Source organism: Diadema antillarum, unplaced genomic scaffold, assembly GCF_040938485.1.
Source record: "Diadema antillarum isolate AM-2024a unplaced genomic scaffold, OU_Dant_1.0 seq00001332_RagTag, whole genome shotgun sequence".
Lineage (NCBI taxonomy): Eukaryota > Metazoa > Echinodermata > Echinoidea > Diadematoida > Diadematidae > Diadema > Diadema antillarum.
The window spans coordinates 110,804-129,319 of record NW_027272102.1 but is presented as its reverse complement, the minus strand read 5'-3'; the positions used below and the strand labels follow the sequence as shown (position 1 = coordinate 129,319).

The 18,516-nt window shown below is 36.8% G+C and overlaps 2 protein-coding genes across 2 annotated transcripts; both read right to left on the bottom strand.

Moving 5' to 3' along the window:
- Nucleotides 1-4,701: 4,701 nt before the first annotated feature.
- Nucleotides 4,702-5,937, bottom strand: LOC139708398 (uncharacterized). Its single transcript, XM_071620351.1, has one exon. The coding sequence runs from the start codon at nt 5,935-5,937 to the stop codon at nt 4,702-4,704; it is 1,236 nt and encodes a 411-aa protein (XP_071476452.1).
- Nucleotides 5,938-17,177: 11,240 nt separating this feature from the next.
- LOC139708397 (apelin receptor-like) lies at nt 17,178-18,314 on the bottom strand. Its single transcript, XM_071620350.1, has one exon. It carries the CDS (start codon nt 18,312-18,314, stop codon nt 17,178-17,180), a length of 1,137 nt encoding a protein of 378 aa, XP_071476451.1.
- Nucleotides 18,315-18,516: the final 202 nt, after the last annotated feature.

Below are 18,516 nucleotides of genomic sequence, written 5' to 3'. Positions count from 1 at the left end.
ACTCAGCTACAACAAACAACAAAAAAAGCATTTTCACCAAGTTTTTTTCATTTTTGCCCTGTTACACAACTGGATACCCTGATTGTGCTATTGACCATTTGCATTTCATAAATATCACTGCTTAACTTGTAAAGCTCATAGGCGCCAAGTACTAGTACACTCATATCAGAATCAATAATAAAAGTCATTAGCTTTAGTCGCCGGGTATACAAGCCGCGCATTAGCAGGGAATTGCTTTTTGGAGGAAACCAAAATCACATGCGAAACTCCTTGTGAATCGGAGTCTGAAGTCGGTGGTATGTAAAGGATATTCTTGTATCAAGACCCATCTGTAGTTATGACAGGTTTGCCATTCATTTTATTAAATGCAACAGATCATTATTCATTTCCCCACCCCACCCTATCGTGATATAAAAAACAACTAACATTAACAATTGGGGAAAATGCTAGAGTGGAGCACGTACAGAAAAACGCGAACATGGCGAAACCGTAGTAACAAATTGTTGCTTTGGACCACCTAAATAAGTAAAAAAAAAAGAAAAAAAGTGACACTTCTCTCCGTTTTTTAAAGCCTGCATCTTATCGATTTCGACAAATAGTATTAGTACTAGGAAGCTTGCATCTTTCTCTATTCGTTTTTTTCCCCTTTTTCTTTTTGGATTATGATGATCACGCACCCAAGTCCATTAACTCTAAGTCCCCAAAGATGGAAAGCCGTGTGCACTCAACGGTAATCTCATCCCTTTCTTGCCTCTACCATGTACACTTGTCATCAGTCTTAGACATGTTGACAAACGCATCGAATCACCCTTGATTATTACTTGTATAATTCAAAAAGAACAAATACTTATTCCTGTGTAGCAAGAGGTCACCTTCCTTCATCCCTTCGCTTTGAAGAAGCTCATATCAATGTCATCAAGAGCGTGTTGCCTCTGCGAGAAACACGCAGGCCTACCCTTGTATCGGGCGCCTCACCTGGAAAGAGAAGAACGTGTTGACTATGCTTGAAAATATCTCTTCAGTAAATAAACTCCCTTCATTGTCATCCACTTTGTGTGTTTTCCTTCCCTAGTTCATGGCGTTCGACGAATTTGTTCGGCACACAGTTCAATATCTCTTGTGCTTATACGTTGACATTGAAAAAAGCAAGAAAAAAAAGTAGTGAACGTTTTTAGAAAGAAGACAAGTATTTTAAAGCGATTTCTTGAACGATCTTATGTTCGCATTGCCCCTTCTACTACAGTTATCAAAAGACATTGTTATTTATGAATGTATGCAAGTCTTTATAGCTGACATTATTACCATTACTATTTTGGTTGCCTTCACATAAGGTGACGTGCTCATGACCATTCCCATTCTAATCGTCATGAATATGCTGTTGTGTAATAGCTATGTGTCAAATTCCAAAGTGCCATTTTTTATATATTATCATCTATACTACCGCTGTCTTTATTACAGTCATCATTTTGTGGTTTACAAAATCATAACATTCTTAATCAGACATCTCCATCTACATCTACGGGCCGTTAACGATCGCCCCGTCACTGTACATTCATGCTAACCTGGAAACATTAAACTGCACGTTACTTGAATATGAGACCATTCTGAAGCAAATAATACCCTTTTAATGTTGACAGTCTCTAGCGTTAACCAAGAAGAAATTGTCCATCCATGGCGAATACATGTAGTTTGAAACGGTATTGGTTCATTGGGTTGTCGAGTCATAAATAATACTTCTCGCCAACTTTGAAATAAAGGGATTAGAACACCATGTGTATCTTCCAATAATATATTAACATCATTTCTGAAAAGTTTGTCGTGCATTTTACTTTTTAAACTGCAACAACACTTCAATTATGATAATTTTGGTAATGATAGTAGTATTCATAAAACTAATTTGTTTAGTATACATAAGTCTACTACTTCTACTACTTCTAATAATAGAAGTAATGATGATAATGATAATGATAATAACAATGATAGTTATAATGATGATAATGAGGAGGAGGAGGATGGTAACAAGGTCTTCTTTATCCACTGTTTGAAGACCCTTAACATGCTTAAGCAATAAGTGCTGTCGTTGCATGCTCTATAGAAGGTAATGCATGACAGGTAACCCATGGCAAATTACAGACGTATATTCACGGTTTCTAACGCTTAACATATTATACAGACATTGATAAATATTACAACATTGGTGATAATTGCATTATCATATATTCTAATATATTATATCATATCATGTTATATCATACTACATCATATTACATTATATATATATATATATATATATATATATATATATATATATCACAATAGTATATCATGGTAGTGACAGTGATAATAATGATGATAGGAAACAATAATTGAAGAGTTTGTTTGCAAAAACCGATAAGTCCATATTTGCCAAATGGAGATATTTGCGATTAAAGGTCGAGAAAAATAAAGAGAATAATACGAAAATTTTTACTTCTTTTGACCATAACTTTAAATATGTACCTTTGTATGTAGTGACCGATATATCATTTAAAAGGTATTATTTTGTACTTTATGACAGAGATCGTACTTCAAAATCTTCAAAAATGGACTTATCGGTTTTTGCGAACAAACTCTTCAATTATAAAACTTCATACATTTACTTTAAACGGTCTTTACCGTCCTGCCATTGATATAAAATTGTTTTAATACAATGAAATTGTCTCATTTCGCTGTTATGGATAAAACTGTCCAGAATTCATACTTACATAGAATTTGTCTGTGATCATAAACGTTTTGACTTAAAGTGTGCCGTTCTGGTGCGTCAAATTTTAAGTGATCTTTACAACCAAAGACAAGCACATTATGCTTCAATAGCACTGATATATATATATATATATATATATATATATATATATATATATATAGATATACATATATATATATATATATATATATATATATATATATATATGTCGTTATCAATATTCCAACTGTGTACATGTATAAATTGTGGATGTTACTGACATTTTTTTTCGGTTGACCCGCGTTGAACAAGCTGTGCTTTGCAGTAGATCAAACTTTTCCACCTTGTCACCATTTAGAAGTATGCATTCTCCTTTCACCATAAACATAGTCATTCATCAGCATACTTCTATGTTGTAGTGTACTGATGAAATTTATTTCTTACAAACCGTTAAACACTACAACTGGTCTTGTCAAAGGTATTCGTTGTGTTCTATCTTACCATTTATTGGATGGAAATACAGTATGATTGAACTGGATTAAATTGAATAAAATGATACTGAAGACGCTTTTGGGTGTTTATCAATACTTCAACAATGTTACAATGTTGTCTCATTGAGATTTGTAATTACTTTTCTTCACAATATCCGAATCTATATCTATAATTCATATATGAATACAACTAGCCTTGTACAATAATGATATAAAGCTTGTATCTGTTTACAAAAAGAAAAATCATAAATTTGGACTATTAGAAGATGCGGATACATAGGACAATGAATTAAAAAGCATATAACTTACTATCTATTATATTGACGATTTTTTCGTTCATATCGTACAATAGAAAAAAAAATTAATTTATCCATTCATCATTATTTCTGTTCGAAGCTTGGATCACGTAATGGATGTAATGAAAATACCACAAGTTGAATGTTCAATAGGGGAGTATATCTACTCAATTATGCATTGTAAATTGTTCAGTTATCAATGAATAAAATATTCAGTTATCAAATTAAATTCGTTCTTCAACTGTTTAATGAAAAAACTTTCCTTCTGTGACATACTAAAATCTCCTTGTATAGAAATCACTTATTGAACCTTCATCTCACTCAAGATTCATGTCTTAAATTTTCTGTAGAATTCACCAAAGTGAGTACGAAGACTTGTGTGTGCATGTCTTTTTTTTTGGGGGGGGGGAGGGGTGGTGTTGGTAAATAAGTATCATCCATGTTCAACACACTTTGAATTGTCAGCATAATGTTAACATTGAAATAGATTTGAACATTTTTTCTTTTTATATTGTCATTCCATTTCGAAAACAGTATAGTATTTGGGAGATTAACTGAAAAATGAAATAGGGGAGGATGAGGCATCTGGTTCCCCACCCAGCAGCTTACGGCCCCGATTTTGCATAAATCATGAATGGATCTACAAGGTATTATTATCAAATGCATCAACTATTCTTGTGAGAATATTACAATATCTTTGATAAAAACAAATTGCGTTCTTTCCATCAAGATCTCAATAATGATAATTACGTGCAGAGGTGCAAAAATGTGTCAACATCAAACAATAAAATGTCAAGAGTACATAGACTTTAAAGGGGATGGCTAGTAACTGATCAGTGGGAATCGGTGGTAATGCTGGGGATGATTGTTCCAGTCCTTATGGGATTCATTTTATTTCAAGACTACATTATATATCTATTGTTGTGTGAAAATTATTTGCTTCAGAATGGTCTCATATTCAAGTAATGTGCAGTTTAATGTTTCCAGGTTAGCAGGTCTGCACATAGTGACGGGGCATTAAACTGCACATTACTTGAATATGAGACCGTTCTGAAGCAAATGATTTCACACAACAATAGATATATAATGTACTCTTAAATAAATCCAACGAGAATTGTAACAATCATTCCCCAGCATTCCCACTGACTCCCACTGATCACTTACTAGCCATCGCCTTTAAAAGTTGAAGATTCTAATTTCTGCAAAGGCTTTTCTTGATGCCCCGCAAAGCAGCGAGACAATCCCTGCGGAAACGCTCGTTGATGAATCCGTAAACGATGGGATTCACGATGTGGTTAATGGTAATCATGCTACGTACAAAGACAAACACCTGGTAGAGTTCGTAGTGGTAACGTTGGAACTCAGCCATCATCGCCGAAGGGATGGCCAGGGTGATCAGCTGGGGGGCCGACGACAGGAAATAGATTACGGTTACGATGAGGAGCATCTTTGTCGTACTGTCGATGGACGGCGCTTTCGATGTCGTCTTCTTTTTCTGCTTCACCTGCTTTGATGACTCTTCCCCTTCAGAGTTTTCGGGCGGCCCCTTGACACTCTCCTCGTTTCCCTGGATCTTAAGCTTTTGCGACAGAGGGTCGGTAGCTGTCGAAGGCGGTACGTCATTGACAAACTTGTCCGTCGTCGAAGGGATGGAGGCAGGCGCCACTACGGACAGGTGAACGTCTTTTGTAGATTTCCCCTGCTCGACATCAACCTCCTGCACGTTCGTGAAAGATGTCTCGTGGTGGCTGTTGCTAAGCTTGATTTCTGACACAGACTGAGTCCCCAGAGTGCGGTTAGCGGACGACATCGCGCCGTCCCCAAAGAGTTTGGCCCGTATCACAAGCTGCTCGCGAACAACTTTGAAGATCATACCGTAGCATGCGACAACCACCGCCAGCCCGACCAGATAAACGATGGGGAAAGTGACGCGGAGAGAGTAGAAGATCGCTGGCTCGGACGTGTCCGGGTAGCAGATCGTCCTGTTCCCGGGAAGGTCTCGGATTCGAAACGCCAGGGCAATCGGTATTGTCATGGTGTAGCCGAGGGGTACACAGATCAATGCCACGATGGCCGCTCCACGAGGACCCAGGCGCTTGGAGAACGGCTTGCACACTGCCAGGTAGCGCTCCACCGCGACGGCGATGGTCAGAAAGCGCGACACGTAAATCAAACCGTGGTTCGTGTAGTATCGAAACTTACAGAAGACATTGCCAGGGCTGTTATAGTAGTACACGTAGTGGACAATGACCACAGGAGCCATGAGACACACTCCGATGTCGGCCAGTGCGAGTGCGACGAGAAACACGCAGTTCCCGCTTTGGCTTCGGCGTTTTCCGTAGGTGAGGATGATAAGAGCGTTGCCGGGGACGCCTATCACAAATAAGACGACTTGGTAAGCTATGGCTGTGATGTGCGTTACCAACATGATTTCACGATTATTATTTTTTTCTTTTTCAGGATCTGGAGTGTAAAATGAGTCACCGGAAGAAATCACAGTATGCTTATATAACATTCAGTCTGGCCTGCATCAGCGATATGTAATCTTGTACCAATCTACAAAGTTCAGTATCGACGTGGCTGTTACTTTAAAATATCGATATCCCGGTCATGCGGGTTTTCATCGATGGAACTCATATACTCTGTAATTTTTCTGTAATTACTGTCCAGTCATCATTGACGTTATTCGGCTCATATCGAACAGTTGCAGCATTGGCATACCAAAATTGGATCCTTGACGGAGAAAATTTTCCACTATACAACAGTGGCCGGCGCAAATCAATTAACATTGATTAATGCGTATCGAGTATCTCACGTTCTACTGTATTTACCGAACACTTTACGATTGAATCGTCTCACGAATGTGTTATGATCAAGAACGGAGGCAGAAGCGTTGAGTTCAACTTTTTTTTTAAATCTTCTGCACAGTTTAGCCAAACAGAAAGTGCTCATTTCAGTAGAGCACTTTGCGACTTTTCTCTTTATAGTGGGCACATGGAGTGGCTGTGATGCTGAAATACAATTAAAACCGAAGCCATCCCCTGGAGACAACGTCACGTGATTGTCGTCGACCAATAGCAAAAGACGATGGTGAGGCCTCATGCTCCGCCCCCACCCCCTCTTCCAGTCGAAGAATGCGCAATCAATTAGTGACGTACCTTTGATGCTCACTGACTGATAATGACCATACATGTCTATTTGTGTGTTGTTGATTTTTTTTTAATTCCACCAGAAAGTAAAGATAGAAAAAAAAAACAGTGAAAAAGGTTTTACTGAGGTGAACCGTGTAAGTGGGAAATTTTCAATGACCACAACACATTGAATCTCTAATATGTTATCATTTAGAGTTACGTCAACACGGTTACCTCGTCTTCTGTTACAGCGAAGATGGACTGCGTGTCCATACGACATGCGGTGTCTTGATATTAACGGTAAGGTTTTTTTTTCTTTATTGCGTTTGAACTGACCAATTTAGCTCAATTATTGGCAGCTTTCTATAGAATGATGCTCCACGTCAATGCTTTATTGGGAACTCTGTGTTTGTGAATGTGTGTGTGTGTGTGTGTGTGTGTGTTTATGCATATTTTATAGTTAAATATAAGATATACACTATTTCACGTCGAACATTCGCTGCGCATACGGTTGTCTGATTCTCTAGTTCGACGTGAGAAAGGCAAATTTGATTACAGGCATGTCAGGCATGTCGCCCTTGTCTATCAAATTACTGTGATCATTATATTGCCATATGTTGAATACAACGTATGAAAGATCTTTTTGCTGTTTATTCACATTCACATGCTGTGTTATTCACATCAAAAGAAATGTGCTAATGGAAATAGAATTCCATTCGAATTGAAATTAATTGAATTGTATTTTATGTCTACTGGAATGAGATGTAATATGAGGAATCTATTTGCATATATACATGTTCGTTGTTTTATTCGTCTATGAAGGAAATGTTAATGATTTTATTCTCTGCGAAGCACTCTGAGAAGGAACTGTCTTTCCGTCTCCCAAATCTTACGCAATCAGCGACAGGTTGCCACTTTACGTCTGGAAGTGATTATCTATAAAGATACTCAAATATATTTTCATAATTGCTTCCAATAGGAACTAAATCTATTGAAAAATACAAACATCTTTAAGTATGATATATATATATATATATATATATATATACATATATATATATATATATATATATATTATATGTATGTGTGTATATATATATGTGACCCTGCACCACAAAACTAACAAAAAGTTGCCAGACTTGAAATTTTAGGTAAGCGCATATTCTGAAAGAGCATACTTTTAGCGTTAAAATGATGTATAACTCAAATGAAATCGACTCTCCTAACCTATCTAAATATTGGAAAGAAGGCACAAACTCAGGAAAAGTGTGAACTGAGAAATGAGGCTCTGAAGTACAGTGTCTATTCAAGCGCTTAATCTTTACCAAGCCGTGCTGGCTGTGCAATGAATGGGACAAAATAAAGAAGGATGTAAACCAGCGGAGGAACAACAATGAAGGGATTATCATATTTAATTGAAATTGATCATGCCTTATTAACACATTCTGTCCTTAATTAATGCCAACTTTCAAAGCAGTAGCGCTATCCTTTCAAAAGTTATAGGACTTGATGAAAGTGAAGAGTGTGTACAAGGTTTTTAAGAAATGAAAACGGGACTGTAAAGCCACAATTAATCACACTACTCTGCCAAATAATGTTCCAGAAAAACGGCTAAAAAGCACACTTTCCTGTCCGTTTTATGATCTCAAATTTTAACATGATGTAGAAGAAGACTTGCTCTTTCAGAAAATATGACAAAGTCAACATTGGCTTGGTTGACCCATTTCACCTATTTTCAGTCCTCACACAAAATCAGTGTGTGCGACTTTTTGTTCGTTTTGTGGTGCACGGTCAAACACACACATATAATATATATATATATATATATATATATATATATATATATATATATATGAAGAGTTTGTTTGCAAAAACCGATAAGTCCATTTTTGAAGATTTTGAAGTACGGTCTCTGTCATAAAGTACAAAATGATACCTTTTAAATGATATATTGGTCACTATACATATAAGTTATGGTCAAAAGAAGCAAAAATTTTCTTATTATTCTCTTTATTTTTCTTGACCTTTAATTGCAAATATCTCCATTTGGCAAATATGGACTTATCGGTTTTTGCGAACAGACTCTTCATATATATATACATTGTATATATATATATATATATATCTGAACTTTACGTTCAGATATTTATAAATAACATTCCACTGAACCGAAAAAAACTAAAAACATAAGTAAAATTATTTAGTGATTTCTATTTTTTTTTTTGTCTGTAATGGACTTTGGTCGTTTTTATATTCAGGTTTTTATATAATATATATATGTATATATATATATATATATATATATATATTAGATTGATCATTCTGTTAAAAGCAAAGTTAACACTTGAAGGCATCACTTACCATTTGCATATGAAAAAAAAAACCTTTAGTGCTGAAAATGGCTATAAGATGTGACTTTCAGATAGAAACAGCCAATGTAAAAGTTTTAATCATTATAATCAATGTTATGTATTGTAGAAGTATACAAAATGTGAACAATAGTTTCAGTGAAATTGTTTCTAGACTAAACCATCTGCAGTTATGGTTTAGTTATAATAAATAGTGACATCTCCTTATATTTTAGGCTTCATTGCAAAATTTTTATATGGTTGGATATTTTGTCATACAAGTGACCTAAACATATGCATCAAATCTGAAAACCAAAACACTTTTTAAAATCACTGCTCCCAATGGTAAACAATACCTCTAAAACATTTGTGAGAGTTTTACACATATCTTCTTTGAAAATGATATATCATGTCGTGTTAGGAGTCGAGTGGAGTCTCATTAAAACAAACTATTTTTTTTTCTTTTGATGATGATTAACTGTCACTATCCATTTGAAATATTTGTAAAAGATCACGAATTCTAATAATGATTATGGTGTTCATGAGCCTTTATATTGAAACTCTGATGTTGGAAACAGATGGCATAGAACCGGTTATACTCAAAGGAGATGCACAAAATCATAGAGAAAAAAGTACTTTTATGCTAATTTGAGATGGAATCAGGAACATTTTTTTGATCGAAAATGTGATGCAGTTTTAGGAATCAGTTATGAATCTTTGCAGCAAAAAGGCTTTTAACAATTCTGCAACTTAAACTGTCTATGCTAATGATAGAGGATTCAATTAAGTGCAGATTTATTCTACGTGACAAAACAGATAGCTGCAAGAGTAGCATTTGTTCTCTGAGTATAAAATAGTATCGAACCATGTTATTAAAATTGTTACAAATTATTAAGAATGATGTTTTCAAACACATTCCGGAATTGAAATCATAATAGAGTATATAGAAACAGTGATATTAGAATCCGACTTCAATTTTCAATTCAAAAGTTTATGTTTAGATTATAATAGCCCAATGATAATTTTTGTTCAATAGTAAGTTAAACAAACAACAATGGTTATAACAAGCGCGGTTGTCACTGCCTAACAAGTCTGCAGTTGACACGCATACAACACACACACACACACACACACACACACACACACACACACGATCCTCCTATATGTTATGTCATAATTGTATATGAATGTATAATGAAATTGCTGAAAATTGATTTTTTATTGTAAAAAATAGCCATACAGAGAGACTAAATCAATTCAAAACAAATCATATCTATAAAGATATTCGTAACCGACTTGTGCTGAAACATCCTGCTCGAGCCCATCACCATTGATAAGGCGAGTTAGTTTATTTCTGTTGTCCTGCCCGCAATTCAGTGATAAATCAAAATGCATCAACCAATGACGTCCTTTCGTCCAATTTTTGAGGCGACCTTCCAGTGATATTTGTTGTTAGCTACCAGTAAATAAAACTATAAGAATATTAAAAAAAAAGGAAATAACAATAACTCTATGCCATTTACATCAGAGGCGACCTTCCACTGATATTATTTGTTGTTAGCTATTTTGACCAGAAAATAAAACTATAAGAATATTCAACGTCTCTCTCACTCAGTAGGCTATAGGAGAAGGAACGAGATAAAAAAAGAAGTGACAAAAACTTTATGCCATTTAGATCAAAGCATCTTGCATGATCGTCCTTCTGTCACTTCAACAAAAGCGATATGGAATAGTGCTACAATAAAGATATAATGCATTTTCCGAAGGATCCTCTTTGTCCAGCGCACTCTCGAATCTGCACTCACCAAATTACTTACTGCCTAACCCATTGAGGACCACTAGTTCAAATGCCTTATAGACATCCTGTGCATAAAGATTGCCATTGGATGTGATAGGCGTAATGTCAGAGTAAAGGGAGAAAATGCATGCTATGGTCATTCAGCCCTTGAAATGGGCATTGTAAGCCATTACCTGGGTATTGGTAAGCAATTACCTTTCTTGTCCTATCAATCATGCACTCACGCAAAATTTTTGATGCAAGCATTATATTTGGCATATTTGCCAAAGTATTGAACAGCTCTTCTCTCCCTCTGATCACAGTCAATGATCTCTGTTTTTCTTCTCTGGCTCATCCACCACCCCCCCCCCCACCATCCCCCACCCCCACCCCACTCTCTCACTATTTTCTCTCTATGTATCCTTCCTACCCAGCATTTTAATTGCGATGAGCACACAACAGGAGGGGGGGGGGAGGGGTATCTAGGGCAACGGCTTAGGTTTCACTGGGTTTGAAATAAAGACATATAAGTCGGAAGCAAGACATTCCCATGCACACACACGTTCATACAAGCAATGCACACTCGCACACTGTCGATCACACACAAACACACAGACACATGGTCAGGAACATTATATATATATATATATTTTTAAATCTTGTAATACCCCTACAATGATATTGTTCGCATCGTTTTGCAATTTGGTGCTAATAAAGGCCTGTAAATAATCAAAACACCAGTGAGAATCATAATGTAAAGATAATTAAGTGTTACAAACTGAAAAAAAACCCACACCTTTCTTATTCTTAATACACATAAATTTCACTCCAAATGTCAATTTCATTGTACATGTAATTTGTTAGATTCTCATAACGTGCCCTCTTGTGACGAAAATGCGTTCAAATATTATAATATAACATAATGATGTATTTCATAATACTGTATTGTAATATGATATATTACTTATAATATATGAAACAATGTAATGTAATATAACTTGGCATTATATTATGTCATATTACATTATGTTTTATTATATCATCATGAAATACAATGTTATATCATATCATATTATTATCTAAAATAACATAGCATATTTTGATAGAATATAAATCACCATTGACAAAATTATCTACCTTATTCTGTTTGAAAAAAAAATAATCCAAGGGATCCAATGGTATTTAGATGTCTGTGATATGTAATCAGTAGGCTCAGGGAAATGTATGAATCAGATTAAAGAGTTTTTCGTCATGTTGACTTTAAAATCACCCCTGAAATAAACGTCCTTGGTGTTTTTGTGTTGTTGTTGAGTTATTTGAGTTATTATTATTTGTTGAGTTATTATCAAAATATGAAAAAAATGAATATTAGTTCCTTTACTAGGTGGCCTATAACTATAACACAGATAATCACTTCTATTTGTCATTCTATCATTTAATTATTTTCAATGAGAAGGTTTCGCGTTGCCTCTTTTGGTCTGTCTTTCACAAAGTCTGTGTGTGTGTGTGTGTCTCTCTCTCTCTCTCTCTCTCTCTCTCCCTCTCTCTCTCTTGCTTGAATACGCGTTCGCTCTCTTTCCGCTGGACTGACCATTAACCTGTAACAAGATCAATATGGGTCTATAAAGCTACAGCTGCAGTATAACAAAACGCTATTAAACAGCGCCATGCTTAAAATTTCCGCCCAGGCTAACAATATTTGACGGGGACCTATAATCTGGGGTTATTACTTTAAACCCACAATGATACTAATGCAGAATTTTACGATGCTATTCATAACTTACATCAATGATTTTAATAGGTCCTCTGACAAACTGTAATTCATACTAATCGCGGATATAACCTTTTGTTACTTTCACCATGACCCCAATATCTTCCTAAGACGAATTAAAATAGGTCACCAACTGGATGATTATGCCCACAAAATGATTGTAATCTTACATTACAACTTCAAAATTTAGACTCTTTGGCAACTACTTAGATAGCATTCAGTGCAATTCAGAGCTGCATAATTATTTTGATGAAACTCCTCTCAAAAAATAAAGTTTCTTAATGTACCTATTTGCGTGCCATAGAGTAAACCCGGCGTGTGCCACATTTTTTTTTTTCTGAGACAGCATGACATGATCGCTTTGGAGTACATTCTGTTTCTCGAAGCCTTGTTTATTTTTATGCAAGTGTTTATGCTAGAAATGCAGCACTTCAAAGGTACAGAGAAAAAAAAAACTACAGTCTTTGCTGCAATATTGATGTCAATATCTGTGAGCAAGGGCATTTCATCTGGTTCTCTAATGTACTGTGGCATATCATTTTGATGATTTGATTCGTTAGTGCGAAGTGCAAAACACAGCATGCGTATTTGGCATTGGCAAGTTGGCGACTAAAGGGGTGTGCAAACGTGACATTTATGATAAAGGAGTTAAAGAAGCTTCTGAAAAGAAGCTGTTTTCACGTTCTTTTATATTATCGTAAGTTATAGTCCCGGAGGATGTGAGTCAAAGATGTAAATAAGCTTGACTAACAAGGTTACAAATCCCACGGGGCCATTCCCTTCCCTTGTTATTATTCTTTTGAAGATATGAGCAGAGGTTCCTTAAAATTGCTTGTCATTGGATTTCATTTTCAATGCCCCGCTTGGAGATTCGATTCTGGTAAAGCCCGCCCTCATGCGTAAAAAAGAAAAAAAATGGAGGAGAACGAAAGGGTGTGTCTGTCTGCGGGGCAGCGACATCCGGTAATAAAGATTCTGTGCGAGAAATCGGTCGAGAGGTGAAAAGCGGATGGAAGCTTTGAAGTCTGAAAGAAGGTGAGTGGGAAGATAATAAGACGTGGAATATCTTTAATCAAATTTGAAAAAAAAAATGGAAGTCAACATTTTTTTTCCCCTTTCTCCACTCACTTCCCGTTGTGGGAGCCACAAATTTCTATCACAAGACAGTTCAAAGACAAAACTCTTATTTTTTTATGTTGTATGTTTCTTATTTTCTCTTTGAGGGTTCCATTACTATCAAGCATATTTTTAAGATGACAAAGATGTATACAAACTTTGAAGACACACTATGCTATCCTTGTGTATAGTAGGCCTTGCATGAATACTAACCTAGCACTGAAGAAGAACGGGTCGCTTATAGCATTCCCCAGGCAATAGCACGCTTCTGCGCATACACGTCGTACACTAATAAATCCACAGAAACATGAACAAGCACATTCCAATTAAAAAAAAAGTGTACCAAGGTTGTTTGTCCATCTTTATATTCCAACCACAATTATAATGATTTCATTCGCATCATTACCTTTCATGATGGTGGGAAGGCTGATATTCAGTAGAAATGGAAAGAATGATATAAAAACCATTATTGTCAAGTTTTCGTACACTAAGCTGTTTCCCTTCGTTCCCCTCTCTAAAACATAACAACGCGCTTTGGATCAAGGGAAGAATTAAGAGAAACAATAAAACTTGGAACTTCTGTACTATCACTGTTTTGTATACAGGTATTTGCTTTTCTGCATAAGCATTTCTCTCTTTTTTTCTGTATTCCCCTTTCCTTTCATGCGCGGGCACTGCTTCATACCAGTGTTTGCAGTCCAACACCTTGAGTGGTTGTGGTTTTGATTTTCTTTGTTTTTGATGCTTCCGCAACGAAGTATCGCCAGAAGCATTATGTTTTCTGGTTGTCCGTCCGTCCGTCCATCTGTCCGTTCGTCCGTCTTTCCATCCGTAATCGATTGTTGTTATTGTTTTTGATAGGGCAATATAAGAACCGTTTGAGGTGTCCAAATGAAATCAGACATACGTGTGTACGAGTGGACGAAGTTGTACCTGTCAACTTTTGGTGCACATGTTCAAGGTCAACAGGTCAAAGGTCAAGATTAAATTATTTAAGTTTCACTTTCTTCCCCTATACCCATGCAACGCCAGAAGGTATTGTCGTGGCACTTTTTAGAACATACAAGTCATGTTTTACCACGTAAAGATTCTATAGGAAAAACTTTGGGCTGTTGTGTCAAAGTTTAAAGGTCAAGTGAAAGTGGTAAAATATTTTCTTTTTATTTCACCATTTTGGAAATGGATCAAGCTATCTTCTTGAAACTTAGAATAATCATATGCATGTACAGCCTGACAATGATTCTCTTGTGAATGTTCAGGTCATGAATTCATGGGTCAGGTGAGCATTAAAAAAAAATGTTATTTTGATGCTGGAATTACACAGTATTTCATCAATACCTTGAAAATTACCCAGTGCATAAACCTAATTAAACTAAATAGCTGGCACCATAGTAAATGATTTACCTCACTGTGATTCTGTAAAGGAAAGATCTCTGTCATGTGGTCAAAGGCTTGAAAATAATGTTTTAATGCCACTATATATTTTCCCATAATTATTTTGAAAATAGCTCAAAGTATTGATGGATATCATCTGTTAATTGGTTAGGTAATTATTTGAAGAAAAATGTGGGCCACAGGGTCAAAGAGCAAGGAACAAGGATCGAGAGAAAATTTCTCCCAAATTCTTGAATACTTGCTCTCTGAAAAAATTTAGCCATCCAAATAAATTCTGGTTCAAACAAAGTATAACACAAAACACATATTTGGTTGTTTCATTAGACCTTCAAACATGTTATTTATTAATTCATCATTTTTACCAATGTTGTCTCACATTGTAAATGTGCACTAAAACACCTACGGAAAAATGCTTCATGGCGGAAGCATATCAGTCATTTTCTATTTTCATGAGATCAATAGTTTTGAACCCGTTGCTATGGAAACCGGGTGCGCCCTGTTTTGAAGCAATGGGAAATCGAGTAATCTCAGAAGTAACGGGTTAATATGATCCTAATTCTTGATGTGTTATGATTTATGGGATTCTAATTTGGAACATTGGCCATTCAATTACACTATCACACAAGCGCTGTTGCAGCACTGCTGGAAATAAGCAGGCGACAGAATCTTTACAACATGCTCATCATAACAATCCTTTATTCATTCTTCAATTAATTGCAATCCTCACTTTGAAATTTACATTGTACGTAGTGGTCATTTGTTCAAAAGTCGCGCTATATATTGTCTTTATACATATTTACATAATAATTACCATGGGATTCCAATGCACAACGATGTCCATTATTATTTTCTTCAGTGAAGTGCATCATCTTCTTGACTTGTAAATCTCGTGAAACCATGTATATTATTGAAATGAAATAAATAATACAATTAACTTCCCCACTTCCACAGACCTGTATACATCTCATACATAGGAGATTATATCTCTCGTAATGTGCTACTTTACTGCAACTTTGATTTATTCATTAATCTATCATTCCCTCTCCTTTAAAAGCAGGGTAGTCCCATTAAGAGCCACAAAGACCTACTTTTAATACAACGGACCTCCGCGTCAATAAACATTACACAAAGTGTGCATAATTGCAGAAGCAAAAACAACAACAACAAAAACAAGACAAATATAGATTTGGTACACTTAATTAACAACTGATTTGTAAGAACATAAAAAATACACAGACTTAACAAATATTCAATGGTAGTATTTAGTACGGCAGTATAGAAAATACTCAGGGCTTCTTACTTTGAGTTATGTTTCGGTTATTATGTACTCTTGTTTTGTTTGGTCGCAAACTTATTAAATGTCTATGATTATTATATTGCTGAAGACAACTCTGTTCCTATACGAAGTGCTGAATAAATTTCGACTTTGCATAAAGTTCTTTATATTTTCACTAATCCACTTTAATAGCCTGTGTTCAAAATAAGAAGTGGATTATAAAGGTGGTAATTCAAGAATGAGATGTTGCTTATTTCTGTAGCACTGTTCCTCTGATTTGGTGGATTGAAAACCTGTACACAGTTGCGTCGTGGGTGTATCCATGCACGTTCCCAATTAACTTGCGCTAACATATTTACAATAATTACATTTCGATTCTGGTTTGATTTTATTTCCACATTTTTTACAAAATAAGCACAACGAAACAAACAGTTTTCCACCGACGAAAATTCAACCCAAATTTTATATACACGTATTCAATGGATGCAGAAATATTGGTACAAGGCATCAGTGAAGTTTGAGGACTAATTTTAAAATCCGTTTTAAGGGTAAGCATTCATAAACATACGTTAGTAACTTGAGACAAGAGCATTTTTTTTTACTAGTCATAATTATGACGTGACATTTGTGTAGATTCTCATTTTATTTTCTTGAATTCGTTGAACTATAATATTATACAGATACATTAAAACGCCTTCTTAACCACAGGTACAGCGATGAAAGCAAATATATCTATATCATTCTCAGATCTTCCCCAAATTGAACTGAGATGTTCAACTAATATTTTATGCATTCTCTGAATTGATTTGTTTACGGTTAATCCCCCTCTCAGAGATATGGTCACATATTTATGATCATGTACGAGAGGCGATGTCAGTCAGCTGCGTGTGGCTCTTCTCTTTGTACCCAGTATGGGTGGAATCTGCCACGCTGCTCTCAAACAGCGCCGCCATTGGTCCGTGTGAGCAAGTGAGAAGCTCCTTGATGGCCGTACGGAATTGGGGGTACTGGATCGTGTAGATGAAGGGGTTGGCGCAGGAGTTGCAGAAGGCCAGAAGTGTGAGGATCTTGTTGAGCGAGCCGTAGAGATAGGTGTAGTCAATTGCGCCGATGTTGTAGAGGAAGTACCCAAGACTGTTGGGGCCCCAACAGATAATGAAGATCAATATAACGACCACGAGAAGTTTCAGGACTTTGTTCTTGGCTTGCAGGAGCTTGTAGGACGATGTAGATCGGGAGTTCACCTCGCCCTCCCCACGGAACCGCAGCGACTGTCGGTAGAGGGCACGGGCAGCAAATATCTGCGTGATCAGCATGACGGCTGCGGGAATGACGAAGTGCAGGAGGTAGGACGTGACGCCGGCGATTTCCTGAGAAACCTGGGACGGAAAGTGGTAGGCGCAGGAGTTGCTCGAGGATTCAACCGAAATGGTGAGGACAATGAAGATGTCCGCTGCCAGGGCACAACCCCATATCACGAATATGGAGATAACGACGTGACGCCTGCGCAGGAGGCGATTGAAAGCAAAGGGGAACTGTACCGCGATGAAGCGCTCGATTGAAATCGCTGTCAGGGTGAAAATTGAACCCGACACGCAGATCCAGAGGAAAAACGACGTGAAGAGAAGCCGGCAGTAGAGCTCCCCGATCCAAGTCGTCGGTACCCAGGTCGCTGTAGGTATGGGGATCATGAAGACTGACGTAAGGAAGTCAGCAACGGCCAAGGCACCGATGAGCGTGTCTGTGGATTGGTTCAGTGCTCTGCGACGGAATAGGACAGTGATCACCAGGAAGTTCCCCACGATGCCCAGAATACTCAGCACCAGTTGTAGGATCATCCACCAGGTCCACTCAACGGGCTGCCAGGTCCAGACTGCTTCAGGTACAAGTGTTACCATGTCAACAGTTTCAAAGGCACCTGTTGACAACCCATCTCCACGTGTTGGGTTCCATGACACGTCATCTAGCGTGGTGACGTTTTTATCATTCATCGTTCTGCGTCAAGAAAAACCTGGGGCTGTTACCGGTGGATGATGTAAGGAGACACTTCCAAAGTTGAACGGCGGTAACTCTATGGATTGAAATCGATCACCAACCTTGCACTTGACAAGCTCAAGGCGCAGCTTTTTAGTCACAAACCTGCAAATACAAACAAGTAAAGGTTGAAAGTTTTAGCGTTAACATGGCAAGGAG

Excerpts from the sequence above, each read along its gene's own strand:
- LOC139708397 (XM_071620350.1), bottom strand. The coding sequence starts at position 18,314 with ATGAATGATAAAAACGTCACCACGCTAGATGACGTGTCATGGAACCCA.
- LOC139708398 (XM_071620351.1), bottom strand. The coding sequence starts at position 5,937 with ATGTTGGTAACGCACATCACAGCCATAGCTTACCAAGTCGTCTTATTT.